Raw genomic sequence first — 14,860 nt, forward strand, 5'->3', positions numbered from 1 at the left:
AGATGGTTGCAGTATGTAAGCAACTGGGAACCAAAGCAGCAGGAGAAGTACATCCTGCTGCAGTTTCCTTCTGGTGCTGATCTTGATGCATTCAGCATTTAGATTAGTTTGCTGGTTAGGAAGTCTACAGCCCTGGGTAGATGCACACTAAAACCTAGCAAAAAAATACACTGTAGCAACTGCATTCAGTAGCTTGCCAACTACCAAATGACCAGACTTGCCCCCAAAAACTGTGTAAGATTACTGCAGCTCAGCCAAGTGACAATAACCTTCTGTGCAGAGTGAATTCTGAGTTCCACAAGGGTGGCAATCTCTTGCAAATGGGTCTGTTATTGAAGAAAATCTCAGAAATCTGTGTACTTTAGCAGATTAACTATTACTATGATGTACAAACCCAGAGACAAATAGGAAGCTAGACTTCTTCCATTTGGCAAATGCAATTTTATTTCTGGATTAGTTGTAAGAGTTAAACATGTTAAATACTCTAACATATATACCCTGCCACACACATTAATTGGCATATGGGAAGAATGCTGCAAATAAAGAAAGTCAACATAAAAAAGCATCTGCATATAAGTACAGAGTTCTTAGGAATGTGATTTGTTTTTCTTATTTTGTTATATTTGTTATTGTTAGTTTTATGTGCTGGAGGAGGGCTTCCAAACCTGGAAAAGGCAAGACTTCAGAGGGAATTTGATATGCTGATGAATTATAAACTGTCTGTCGTTAGAACAGGTGCGAAAAATCGAAAAGCAACATGAAAAACAGAATACAAACTGGCAGGTACAAGGAACGAAGAAGACAATGCCATTTCTAGGGAGGTATCTCATTAATATCAGTCTACAACTGTAGTAATACCTAAAGCCAAGCTGGTATCCATTTTATAGTCTTGAGGAATTTCTTCAAACCTAAGATACACAGTCACCAAGAGCAGAACGTTACACTTGGTGGCTTCCTGCACAGTTTAGCCACATACATAGGCTCACTGAGAACAAAGTACAGAACAGCAGATTGTGAATCACACCCAAATTTTCCACCCATGACTATACGGGGGAGGAATTTTTGCCACCAATACAAATACTCAGTAGTATGACTGTGACTACGCATAATGATTTTATCTGGACTACTTGCTAGTTATTTGCTCTGCTGGTACAGAAGATTCTCTATACTGTATGAGAAACACAATCAAAATTATTCCTTATAATGCTAGTATTCCTGGTATTCCCAGTTCTTCCACCAGCAGAAATACAAAAATACTTTTTTTGTATTCAAAAAACCCTCACAACTACGACACAAAAATGGACATTAAGCTACAAAGAATATGAGTAAGAACAGAAGTTACCTGTGTACTTTCCCATTTTCTCAGAAAAATCACTATCTAAGAAGTAAAAATACAATCCTTTTCACACCCAAACTGGCCTGTGAATGTGTATTCACAAGTGTTGCATGTGGGAACAGACATCTGTGTTCTATCTTCATTTGTCATTTTAGAGTCTATTTTCTGCAAAACTGAAAGATAATTTTCAAAATTTGGCCCCTCAAAATAGCAAAAAGAGATCAAGCGCTCTCAGACTGAACCATACTGGTCAGCAGATCCCAATCATCTTGCAAAAAAAATGTTTTGCTTTCTGTCTACAGAGTGAAAATAAATTATTTAAATTATCTGAAGAATATGAAGTCTCTAGTTCAATTTACAGGTCAGTCAATAAAGGTGCATTTCATGTGGTTATTGATTTCCTATTAATTTCCTGAGCAGCAGGTTTCTGCAGAGGAAAGACTCCATTTCAGCAGCTGTAGTCTTCCTTAAAAAAATGTCCTGTGGAAAAAAAAAGAAAAAAACAATGAGAAACATGCTGTTAGCTCTCATGCAACTTCTAATCTTTCTAGTACGCACAGTTTTTAAACTGGATCTTATGTAATTTTGATTTGTATTATAAATAATAATTGAGAAGACCCACATGCAACAAAAAACATTACCTTGGCAGTTCTATAGATCTATGACTGTACTTACAGTGATTACAGTCACAGAGAAAACATACAGAGTAAACTGAATTTCTGAGACAAGGATAATTTCAGAACAAACCCATTGTATAGGTACATGACAAACTAACAGAGACAAACTTCAGTGAAAACCAAACACTCATGAATACTTGTTTACAGGCACACTGTGAATAATACAAATGGAAACTTGTTCTTTGGACAAGCCTTGACAAGAAAATAATTTGTAGTTGCTTATATACTTATGAACTCACAAAGCCACAGCAGTGGTCCACAGATAAGGAAAAAACCTCAGGTTAATCCTACTTGTTTAGACAGGGCCTATTTATTGAATAGTGTGGAAGGGGATAAACCAATTCTGCAGAGGATCTCTAAGGGACTTTATGAAGTAGAAACGAAATACTTATATTTTAATAGCACAGGCATGGCAAAAGCCCAAAGAACACTCCAGCTCCAGCATGCCAGGAACAAAAGCAAGCATGGCAAGCAATGCACAGGCAGGCACATGCTGAAAAAATAACACAGCCTCACAATGGCCAGGCATGTTAAGCCAGGTGTGCTATTCACCATGAGGGACACTGCAGTGGCTACAGCTGCAGGAGATACCCTTGTCTGTACACAGGTGCACTGCCTTCAAAAACCTTTCTGTGTGTGTTGGGACTGACTGCTGATGAGGGAATGGTAGGGCTAAATAAACAGGACATGAAAACAGAAGTAACAGTAACAGTTATTTCCTTGCCCATTAGTTTATACAGATATTAAACAAAATTTCACATCAATCTGCAGTTGGTGTTAGCCAGTAAAACTGATTTACAGCAACTAATACACCAGTATTCTGCACAGAACAAGAGCCCAGGTTAACAGTGACTACAAAACCTTACTCTGCCATTTTACTTGGTAGTAAGGATATCTTCAAATCTTTTCCTTCAAGCAAACTACAAAACACGCCTCTTGTTTTTGAAACTGTTTGTCCAAAGTAAAGCAAGTTGTATAGACTTGATACCTCTACCACACTTGTGGCTATGGATTCTTCTGTTTCACACCTATGCTGATTATCTTTAAGACAATGATTCTGTGAACATCACAAATTGCCAAGACACCCAAATCACTTAACCTCTTTTGAAAATTTTACACATAAATTTGACCTTGTTAGACAAGAACAGTAACCGCAATCTAATTAAAAAAAACCAAACCAAACCAAAACAAACAACAGAATTAAACATCTGGTTGTGATGTAGAATGCTTATGGGGTTTTGTTTCCCTAAATTATGATCTATGGGAGTATAGTAAATGATTCAGACTGAGGTTAAGTTTAACTTCTAAAAAAACTCGAAATCCTCAAACTTTAAACTGAAAGTTTGAGTGTGTAGTCACATATAACCAATTCTGAGAATTACAGTTTTGCAGTCTGGGAACCACTGCTGTAATGCATGACAGCTACTTATAAATGTCAAATTAGCAACCACGTAAAGCAGGAGGTTATACAGTCTGCAAGAAGGTGATACTTGAAAAATGTCTGACAAAAAAAGCAAACTGACTATTGTTACTCAGCTTTTAATTCCCAGAGAAAAAAGCTCACGCACTTACATTTCATCATCATATTCTTTTGGAGGTGATGCTGCAATGACTAAGTCAATCCAATCCTGAAAAAGAAAAGCACAGGTAAATATGTGCTGCTAAGTACAGCTTTTAGAAGTGGCCAGTGGACCACCATGGAATGTCGGATAGAGAAACAGGGGAGTGATCTATTTCTGGAAAACCACAGGGAGCAGCAGAAAGGTCTCTATTAAAAACTTCTGTAGGAAGACCATTTAAAGACTGAGCTGTGTGATTTGCATCGTGAAATTAAAGAAAAATCCACTTGCAACAAGATTAAAAAAAAAAAATATTCTAAGAATCATCATCCTGTATTGGTCATGTGAGCAATGAATACAGCTCTTGCTGAGGAAACACTCGCTGTACAAGTGTTGCTTGTACACTGAGAAATCAAAAATAAGCTATTATAAGGAAATTCCCATCAGCTTGAAGTAATTTTCACTATCAAAGAGTGATTCTACAGATAAAGGTACTATAATCACTCAGAATGTCATGTGTTTAAATACCAGTCTTGATATATGGCTAAATGCCATGAGATTTCCCAGTCAATTACACACATGGTTTTCAGAGATGCTACATACCAACATCTTCTGCATATTTTAGCTCACTTTGGGAGTACCTGACACACCCACTATTTTGATGTTTGTAACCTTAGTTGTGTTGATGTGACAATGTCATGACAGAAAAGTATCTCTCATATGAGCTCTATAGGTAGAATGAAGTAGTATTCCAGGTTACTTACCCCACCCATGTTCCAAGCTTTTGCTAGAGTTGCCTGTGCTTCTGCCAGCTTGCTGTCAATTAATATCTTGCCATTTACAGCCAGTATTTCATCCCCTTTCACTATGCCTCCTGGGGAAAAGACCAATATGCTATATATACACATAAGCAAAACAAAATTCTAGGAGACTTTTCTGTGCCATATTTGTACAGTACTGACTATAATGAAAAGTGTTCTCACTGGATGTGAATGTCTGCACTAAAAATTGTAGGAAGTTTCCTACGGACAAACCCAAAGGGAATTTTTAAGCATGGCAAAGCCAAACTAATCTCTTATTGATCATGACCAGTAAGAAATTAGTTCAGCAAGATTTTCCACAGTTTGCCTGTTTGGGTAATCCAGCTATTCATTTTACAAACTGTGGCTGACTGTAGGCTGGTACTACTATGCCCCATCCCTGGAAGTGCTCAAGGCCAGGTAGGATGGGGCTTTTGAGCAACCTGGTCTAGGGAAGTGTCCTGGACCACAGCAGGGGCTTGGAATTAGATTATCTGTAAGGTCTCTTCCAACCCAAATAATTCCATGAGTCTACAAATATGGCAAAATTAATTAAATTCCCAAAGGAATAAAATGGCATTTGTCAAGGGTTTGCATGACTGTCATTCCTCTGCAAGTGTATGTGTAATGTTTGCTCCTTAGAACTGATTTTGACTTGCCAATCTGGAATGAAGCACAACCAGTTAACTGGGACTGGATTTGAAGAGGATGGTAAGGAGACAGCCTTAGTGGTGAGAGATCCTAAAAAGAGTGATGGTTCAACAAGAGCACCAAGGAGACCAAATGGCTGAGATATTTTCACAGCAAGAGTGACTTGAGCTTAGGTGCAGGCTGGGACATGGACAGCAAAGACAGTGTAAGGGGATATTGCCCTGTCTGTTGACCTGGTCATCACAAGAGTTCTCAAGAAAAGGATGGCAGATACTTCCCACCAGGTGCAAAGCCCAGATATGTTGGTGAGCATGTTCTTCTGCTTTCAGAAACCTAAGCCTCAGAGGCTCTGGCCTTCAGCTGGGTTTTGGGAGTAAAGCCACCTCTTTAACTAAACAAACTGCTGTTTAAAGTAGCATGAAGAACAAAATTAAGCAGCATAGTATAGCTATAGTCAGGTAATTGCTTTGCATGTGGAAGTACTACAAATGTCATTGCTCAGAAATTGTGAAACAATGGAGAATGTATTCCTTGATTAAAGAATACACCAGAGAATCAGGTGTTGGTTTTTATAAATTTTACATAATTATTAATTTAAGAAGCACATGTGGCTGCCCTTTGACTTGAGACAGAACTTGGCTCTTTGGACAACCTAAGTGAGCTTTTCAGTACCAGGCTATGGAATCAGCCAACCATTCTCAGCCAGTGTAAGGAGACACTTTGCAGCAGCATTCAAATTCCCCTTTGTTGCTCACCATGTTTGTCTGCAGCACCATCCTCGTAGATGGCAGACACAACTACCTTTCCAATTGGAGAATCAATTCCTCCCTCAACTGCAAGGTCCAGTGATCCTTCCTATGAAAAAAACAGTCCTAGTTCAGAAAAGGCTGTTAATTTTTGCCACTAACAGGAGCTTAGTCTTCCCTTCTTCCCAGTAAATGATGCTGTATATCAAATGCTTACAGGAACCCTTTAAATATCAATCAAGCAACACAGCATTTACCTTTTTTATTCGTAATAGCCGTACGTCTTTTCCCATAATTTGGTCTGGGGTAAACTGTGAAAAGATACAATGATTAATCATTTCCACTTTGGAAACACAAAAAAATTGGGATGATCTATGTAGTTTCTGGGGGAAAAGGGACCTTTCCCTCCTCTAATATAGTGTTATAGGAAGATCAGAATCCCACATCACCTTTTCCTGCAAGAACACTCCTGTTCAACATGACTAGAAAAGTCAAATACACAAGACCCAACAAGCAAGAATCTTACCCACTCCCAGCCCTCAAAATCAAGGACTTGGCTTTTTTTCCAGTGTATTTCATATTAAACAGTTAGGCATGTTTAAATTCTCTCCTTACCATTGAATATGGATCAAAATCTTCCACATACTTCTGGAAGCCCTGAGAATAAAATGATATTTAATTGCAAAAACAGCAACTCACACACACACACTTAACACACAAACTCCATCTTATTTATTAGTGAGAGAACATGTAATTCTGTAAGCTATGAAAGAAGACAGTAACTGGAGAAAAGCACAGAGACACAGCAAAGAGTCCATCCTGACAGTCAGAAAACATTTCAAAACCTCATGGCAGATCAATAATTTGAGTTGGTCATATAATGGAGAAGTTCTGAGGAAGAGTTTACCACTCTGTCATCTCCACAGTTCCACTCTACACCTGACAGAACAGAAACAAATCTTGAAAGCATCATAGGCAGGTATGTTCTGCCACACTCTTTGGAGCAACATTTCTTATCAACATGTTCGATGGTAACAGGTAGAAATGACAGGCTCCAATTCACCTCTCAGCAACACTACTCCTCACTGGGTTTTAGGATTCTTTTTCAGCCCCCTTCTCTCCTTCTTGATGTGGAGTTTCAGGGGGTTGGCTCCATACCACAAGCAAACTCAGAACAACAGTTTGTTGGACAATTTGCAGGATAACTTTGTTTTCATATGGTTCTGTGGAGGACTTAAAAGCTTTGTCAGGGAATGTTGGAAATGCAGAATATTGCACCTAGGCAGAGCAAGATTTAAGCTTTGAGATGGCCCACAAAATGTAGGGCTTAACACTTGTCAGACCAAGACTGCAGAGAAAAGCAGGAGTTACCTTTTCTCAAGGATGGGAGCTCCTGCATCAGCAGTCTGGAATGAATGGTGTTTGAGTGGCAGTTTCCTGAGGAGGATTAGTAGCTACTGGGTGAGACTGCATGGCCAATGCTGGGGATTTATAAAAGCTCTGCACTTATCCTGCATTCTAAAGTAAAGGACTTCAGAACTTAAGAAAATCTTTACTGAGATACCTAGCTGCCATTCTTGTGGCCTCAAGCTGCAATAACCTGGTGATAGGGGAACACAGAACCACACAACCCTTTGCAGACATATATCTGACACAGACCAGTGGTTCAGTGCACAATCAAGCTTGATATATTCATTACTGGCCTCTTTTCTACTGGATCCATTTGACAACAAAATCTATTCCACTGGCGGACTCAGCTAAGCCTTTTTCCACTTGTAAACCAAACACACAGCTTTAGATTCCTCTGGTATATTTTAGGGCTGGCTGTAAATGGCAAAGTTGCAGCAGAAAATACTAATGCCTTCTCTGCTATACTCTTTATTACCTCTCTCAGTTGCCTAATTTTGATGTGACTATGAATGACCCTCTGGGTTCTGATCTCACCCTTAACAGCACTGCCTTACATTAGGTTTGTTACACTGCATTACATTTTTTAACCAGATAAATGGGAATTTCATCACAGACATCAGCAAGGGTAGAATTTCATCCTGGGGAAAAAATGTGAATCAATCATTCATTAATTTACAAAGTGTATTAATATGATGACCCATTTAACCAAAACTGTAAGAGAAACATTTTACAATGATAGCTACCTAAACAATTAATACTTTGAATAACTGAATTAGTACTGCCTTTTGGAATCATAGATAAAGTAGATATCTATGGTTTTGGAGCAAGCAATTTAGAGAAAAGAACTCCAATCTCAGCCAAGTCACTAAGTCATTATGTAACCTAAAGGAAGTCAGTGAACTCTTTGTCCCAGGTTGCCCTCATGGAAAACAGATGTTGCCCTTGAAGGAAGTTTTCCTGGGAAAATAATCTTTAAACAGGAAAAAACCAAAAAACTCCATGAAAACAAACACACAAAATTAAAAAAAAAAAAAAAAAAAAAAAAGGACCACCAAAAAAACAACCTGCAAGCAAAAGTCATAGAAACATAGAATATCCTGAGTTGGAAGGAACCCACAAGGATCACCAAGTCCAACTCCTGGCCCTGCACAGACTCACACTATGTGCCTGAGAGCCTTCTCCAAACATTTCTTGGACTCTGCCAGGCTTGGTGCAGTGACCACTTCCCTGGAAGCCTCTTCCAATGCCCAACCACCCTGTGGGTGAAAAACCTTTTCCTAGTATTCAATCTAACTGTTGTCCACTTGGGTTCATATCACTATGTATCAGAGATATGACCTGGATCCAATAATGTACAAATATCTCTAAGACAGAAAAAAGACATGCATTGAACTGTAATAAATCTTCCCTGAAATGGGCACCACAAATTCAGAGATCAGAGACTGCACTCCATATCCAAGCAGGCAGCAATGAACCAAGGAACACCGTGTGGAAAGCACAGTCCTAAGCCTACCCTCCCACCACTCAGGACATTTCAGGTGAAACAGTTAAGACCATTCAAATCCCTTCTTGACTTACAAAAACATTCACAGGACTGAGCATAAGCTGAAAATGGAACATTAAAATATTTGATTGCACTGAAATAACTTCCAGTCTGGACTTCCAGATGCAAGCTAAAGTTACTATTTAAAGAAAAAACAACCTCCAAAACACAAGCACTTATACCAATGTTCCTGCTTCACAGGTTTCTAACAACAATAGTCAAGAGCTATTGAGACCTGAAATAACAACAACAAACAAAGAAACAAAGACCTGAAATAACAACAACAACAGAGAAACAAAACCCAAGCAACAACAACAACAAATAATTGAAAGAGAAAGTCATGACCATATATAACAAAATTTTCAAAAAACCACCTCTTTTGAGAACACAACTCATATATTCAGAACATACTGGCATTCACTGGCAAATAAATAATCTCAAAGCTGGATCTTTTTCAGTCAAATGCAGTTTTCCCTTCAAGATCTAGACTGAAACTGATTAAAAGAAGAAAAAATTATTACTGCTCTTAATGGTTTACTGCTCAAAAGCTCACACTGGGAGCTCACTACTGTGTGCTAACTTTTCAGATAACATGTCAATGCATCTAATTTAGCTTGGACTAACAAAGGGGTTTTGTACAGAAAGGGGCACATTTTACAGCAGCAGAGAAGTTTAGCATGAAGTTCACTTCTTCAAAGGGTCATCTATTGAACCACCAGTCAACCAAATGGGAAGAGGTGAAAACGTTATCACTGTGACAGAGGAAAGCAATAGAAGTACAGCAGGAAAACCCTACACAATACAGGAAGGCTGAATGAACAAGTGCTTTCCACCACCAGTTCCTCTGATTTCCTAACAGTAGCTATGGTATGATGATAGCTCTATTTGTTAAACTAATAAAGCATTTTATTACTGAAAGCATTGCAGCTGGACACTTAGAGAAACAAGGAAATCTTAGGAATATCAGTATCAGATCAGTTATCAGTGTTCAACTATCTTAAAGGTTGCACTTAACCATGTAAGTAGTTACAGATGGTTCAACCTGAAGGATTTATTCCCATTCTTCTTCTGCTTAGACTAGCAGGAGACACAGGCACACACTTAAAGCTTACAAAGACTAGCAGTTCTCATGCACTAGGGCTGCCTTGCATCTTCTGTTTTAGAAACTGAGCAACAGGATCGGAAAAGAAAGTTTTAAATCTATGATCAGTCAAACAAGAAGTACCACACAAAACACGGAAAACGTTATTTTACTTGTTTTTTGTTAGATCTAAATGATGAATTGTAAACCACCATCCTTTTAAACATCTCTTGTGGCTGCAAAAGAAAGAAAATTGCCAAACCAGGTATTAACTTTTTAATGTAAATAAGTATCACCTACTCATAAATTATCTTACTGCTTATTTTGCTCTCCTAGGGACTGAATCACACTTGCACTTGTTAGTGCTTGTTCCCTGTATCATTCCAAAATGAGAGAACACACACAATGAAATAGTATTGAATGCAAAGTGGAAAGAATTCTAGAGAAACAACATAAATAATGCACATTTCCATACCACAAGATTTTTAAAAAATATTTTCCATGACTGCTTTTACAAGTCATTTCTTGTGTCTTGAAGAGTGCTTGGGTCTCTTATCCATGATATATAAAAAAAATTGAAAAAAATCAACCCTAAACATGGACAAAATGGTAGACAATAATTTCCAAAATACTGAGAAGTCATGATACATATATGTTTATGCATTTAAGATTTGCTTTCCTACCAGAGATTTCCTATACTGAAGAGGTGAATTCCGTTATTAAATGGATTTGATTTTGTTCTGTTTGGCTTCAAGGATTTAAATTCCATATTCATTCTGTTTTTCTGTCACTTCCACTATTCTAACAAAATGGTACACTGTAGCTTGGAATCACTTAAAATACAGAATATTTTATTAGTTTACAGAAGTTTTCAAAAATTGGATGGGCTAAATCCCCATATTATTATACAAAACACTACTGACACTTCCCCAGCCTCCACTCAAAACCTTACAGCAAATCAGGTAATGTATTTGAGTCTTCTGAAAGAAGAACAACTTCCAACTCTGGAATTTACCCTTTCAAACTCAATTTCCTTTAAAACAAATTACCATGTGTCAGCTTCACTAAGGTTTCTCTCAGTGTCCTATAGTCCTACCATTACATGGAAAAATATATTCAAGAGTTAATGAAATGTGGTTTGTGTTTAATTAATACAAACGATGAGTTTTTGTCTTGAAGGACTTATGGGCAAGTTTGGAAAGATTTTCCACAAATCCCTTTAGATGCTCTCTTAAAAAAAAAAAAAAAAAAAAAAAAAAGTTCAGTTTCCACACAGATTGTTTTGGTACAGCTATAACCAATGCTACTTGAAATTTCCAATCCTCACACATCTTGCCACATGGTATCTAAGCACCTGTCTTGACTTCAGCCCTGCAGAATCAGGCTTCAAAGCTTGCAAATTAGAGGAAAGCTTAAACATTATTTTTTTCCCTTCAGAAATTCTTCATCCACCCACAAAGGAATGAGAGAGAAAAAATCTTTTGTAGCAGCCAGTGCACCAGAGCCTTGTAAGTCACACAACAGCATGTCTGTGATAGATAGGAGAGCAGAGACTAATGCTCCTGGTGGTTTTGCCTCTATGAAAATCTCACCACTAAATCATAAAAATCCTCTCCTGTTCTCTGAGCCAAAATTTAATTGGCTTTGCCATAAATGTATTCCAGTTCACTTTAGTACAGCTCACACCGATTTTGACTCAGAGCAGCACTCAGTGTTCAAGGCCATGCTTAAGGTTTAAACATCTCCCATCATTTCCCTATTTATAAATGAAAACAATTTCATTTTCATCAACTGTTAAAAGACCTGGTAATTCTGACCTGAATTTAATTAAGAAGATTATTTAAGCCACAACACAGACTATCTGGCCCAACTACCTTGCAGGTAATAGGAGGATTTTATGCATTCTTGCATGTCTATTTTATTCTTAAGTGCATGCTTTTTCATCTTCTTTACTAGTGAATTGCTCAAGGATAGGCCAACTGGATTAGCTGCTTGAATCAAATAAATCCATCAACCTCAGTTTCTAGAGTTTGGTACTCAGGACAGTTAAAGTCAGGTAAAAACAAGGTTGAAACATTTAAATGCATAATATCAAATTAAGACATAAAAGCTGGAGTTCCATAAGGTGTGTGAAATCTAGGAAGATGAGAAACCAGACAGCAAATGATATGCTGTCTTTGGTGATACTCTCCTCCACTAAGAGAAGCTGAACTGGTCCTCTATCTGAACAATGAACTTAAACACAAACACCCACAAAAACATACAGAGCAACCAACCAAAATCCACTCCCCTTCTGCAAAAAATCATAATTTTAATTCTTAAACACTTCTGGAGATAGGCAGGTACTCTCTTGTTTGTTTTGTTGTACACTGGCCTTTTCTTTTTTTAACTAATAGATGTAATCTCCCTCTTCAGTATCCATGCAAGTTTTACTTCACACAGCACTCTGACTTCACTGAAGTGAAGATGAATAAATACCCTTTTACTGCAGTAAGTCATCAATGGAAGTAAGAGTTATAAGGTCTACCAAACCAATTTATAGACTGACCTTTCTCTCAAAGTCCTACCAGAATGTTGCTCCCACTGAAATTTTGATCTTCCAACTAATATAATGCAGTTTGGGAAGGAAGATGATTGAATCTGAAAGATTTTAGCAGACTTGTGATTTGGAAAATGTGCATGCATGCATAACAAATCATAAGACATTTCCCTATGGAGGTGGATCTTGTTGCCAGTTTCTTAAACTAATTGTATGTAGTCAGTAAAAAAAAAAAAAAAGTGCCTTTTAAAATTTGTACCAAGATTATTTGATCACACATAAGGGTATTATAAATTTTGCAAACTAGTACACACACACACACTTGTTCAAGAGCTAGATGATATTAACTGCAGATTATAACTTTTTTCATCCTTTCCCTAAGGAATTTCATATTGCTTAGAGATGTTAAAAAACTGAACACAATCAAAATGAGAGCTCCAACTGAAGGAAACATCTCCACTGGAGGATCTGAATTTATTTTAAGCTCATGTGCCTGCCTTCTCTTAAGCAACTTATAAAAACTGCTTCTAATTACCATTCAGTTCATTTATAATGTAGAAGCTTCAAAATGACTCTGGCTGTGGGAAAAGTGGTTACTAAGTATCACTTAAATTTGTTCAAAGTGTAACTGGGGAAAATAAAGGAAGAAGATTATCTAAATTATTAAAATGAAAAATGACAAATCCATCGTATTTTAATGAAACACAGCTAGGAATATTGTGCACATAATTTATTGTCAGAAATAGCTTTTAATTAAATAAATGCAATACAAATTCATTGGTTTTTCTGTCACTTACTATCTTACAAATGCACATATACACGTGTCCACAAACATGCATTACAGAACACTGATAATAACAGCATAAGCCACATTGAACCTCAAGAATAAAAGCTACCAAATTGGTCCACCAGCTATTCTAGGTGAATTTCAAGGGCTGTCAGCTGGGAGTTATCACCTGTCTGAGCAGTATTCCTCTTTTTTTGTTCAGTAAGACGTGGCTCACCTTTGCTCATATACTAAAATTCCCAAAGATGCTACATGGTTGGTCCTAAATATTTAGCCTCTGACTTTTCACTTACATTTGAAACAAGAAATGGAAAAGAAATGAGAAAAAGAAGCTGATTATGAGTGAACTTCGCAGTAACACTGCCTGACCAGTATATTGGAGTCTGATATAACAACACACATATTTCCCCCTGGAAATTAAAAGATACATATAAATATATATATATATATATGATAAATTATATAATGAGGCATATATCTTCAAGTATGTTTATGACCATTTACAAAGGAAAAATGCAGTTGGCTTAATTTTTATTATTTCGTTTCTGATGAATGAATTCAGAATTTATAGAAATAAAACCCAGCATGTGAATAGATGAAAAATAAGATGTACAAATTCTAGGGCTTTATGCTGCTCTGGAATTATGCACCCCTGTACAAAAATTGTCACTAAAAGCAGCTTTTCCACTATGGAAAAAAAATGGAAAAAACCTGTTTTGTACTTACCATTCGTGACTGCTTGAAAATATACAGAAATTTTAGGTAGCAGGAAATGGGAAAAAAGATTGTTCTTTGAGGACATCTCAAAGAACAATGTCAAAACCAAACCCTCACAGTAACTGGAGCATTCATAAAAAGAACATTAAAAGGCTTACCAGGGCCTCTGATTTGATTGTTGGCCTGACCACGAAGTTTGGGTCAGGATGCAGCATAACTGGTTTAGACACTATTGGTACCCCTGGATGACGTTGGGTAGGTGGACTTGGAGCAAGTTGCTATGGAGTTAATTTAAAAAAATTACAGTTCACAACATAATTTGTGCAAATCCATAATTTCAATGAGACTCCTCAATCCAAATGGTTTATCATAATGAATTTAACAACACTAATAGAAGAAAAACCTTGCAGAATTATTTTAACTAAGCCTTACAAACTCCAAACCAAAACACAATTTCTCTTGCATCCAAGTAGTAGCTTTTCCCCTAAATTCAGGCTTCACCAGCAAGACTATGGATAAATCTCAGCCCTGATTTTGGCATTTTTCCCATAAAGGCAACAAACTGAATGAGAAGTTACAGGAAAAGAAAAACCTGCTAAAGTTGAGTGTAAGAACAGAGTGAACCCAAAATAAGATTTTAACTAATCCATGGCTAAACAGATCTTTTAAGATGAAATTCAGCTGGGCTGCAGCAAACTGCTTTCCATAGAGAACTTCAAGTTAAATTATCTTGATTTAACCACAAGGATTTGTTAGGTAAATACCCTGCCCTTGACTCCACAAAGTACAGATACCCAGAGGCATCTGAGACCTGATCATTCAGCATGCCCTAGGCCAATCCTACACTTCCCACTCAGCCAAAACTCCCACTGACATGAAGCACAGTTTTATTCAAGAAGAGAGTTCAAAACTGAGCCCTGTGGGTTCAGTTTCTGACTTGACCCCAGCAACTCTTGGGACACTTTTCTCAATGTTTCTCATAGGAAATGTGATGTATTCCAGAGATAATTCTTA

General features: G+C 37.4%; 1 protein-coding gene across 4 annotated transcripts in view; it reads right to left on the reverse strand.

The window, feature by feature from the left end:
* Positions 1 to 421: 421 nt before the first annotated feature.
* The window catches only part of USH1C (USH1 protein network component harmonin), a 47,099-nt gene continuing 32,660 nt past the window's right edge, over positions 422 to 14,860 (reverse strand). For 2 of the 4 annotated variants that reach the window (XM_042038611.1, XM_042038613.1), the window contains 6 exons: positions 6,385 to 6,426; positions 6,027 to 6,080; positions 5,779 to 5,878; positions 4,337 to 4,446; positions 3,586 to 3,641; positions 1,836 to 2,685 (listed from right to left, as the gene is read on the reverse strand). In XM_042038611.1, the coding sequence (XP_041894545.1) occupies positions 2,586 to 2,685; positions 3,586 to 3,641; positions 4,337 to 4,446; positions 5,779 to 5,878; positions 6,027 to 6,080; positions 6,385 to 6,426 (462 nt within the window). In that variant the 3' untranslated portion in view covers positions 1,836 to 2,585. The other 2 variants (XM_042038612.1, XM_042038610.1) reach the window with 2 other exon arrangements.

The sequence above is a fragment of the Corvus kubaryi genome, unplaced genomic scaffold (genome assembly GCF_017639235.1).
Source record: "Corvus kubaryi isolate FWS band 111438036 unplaced genomic scaffold, C.kubaryi_AGA036_p1.0 37392, whole genome shotgun sequence".
Taxonomy (NCBI): domain Eukaryota; kingdom Metazoa; phylum Chordata; class Aves; order Passeriformes; family Corvidae; genus Corvus; species Corvus kubaryi.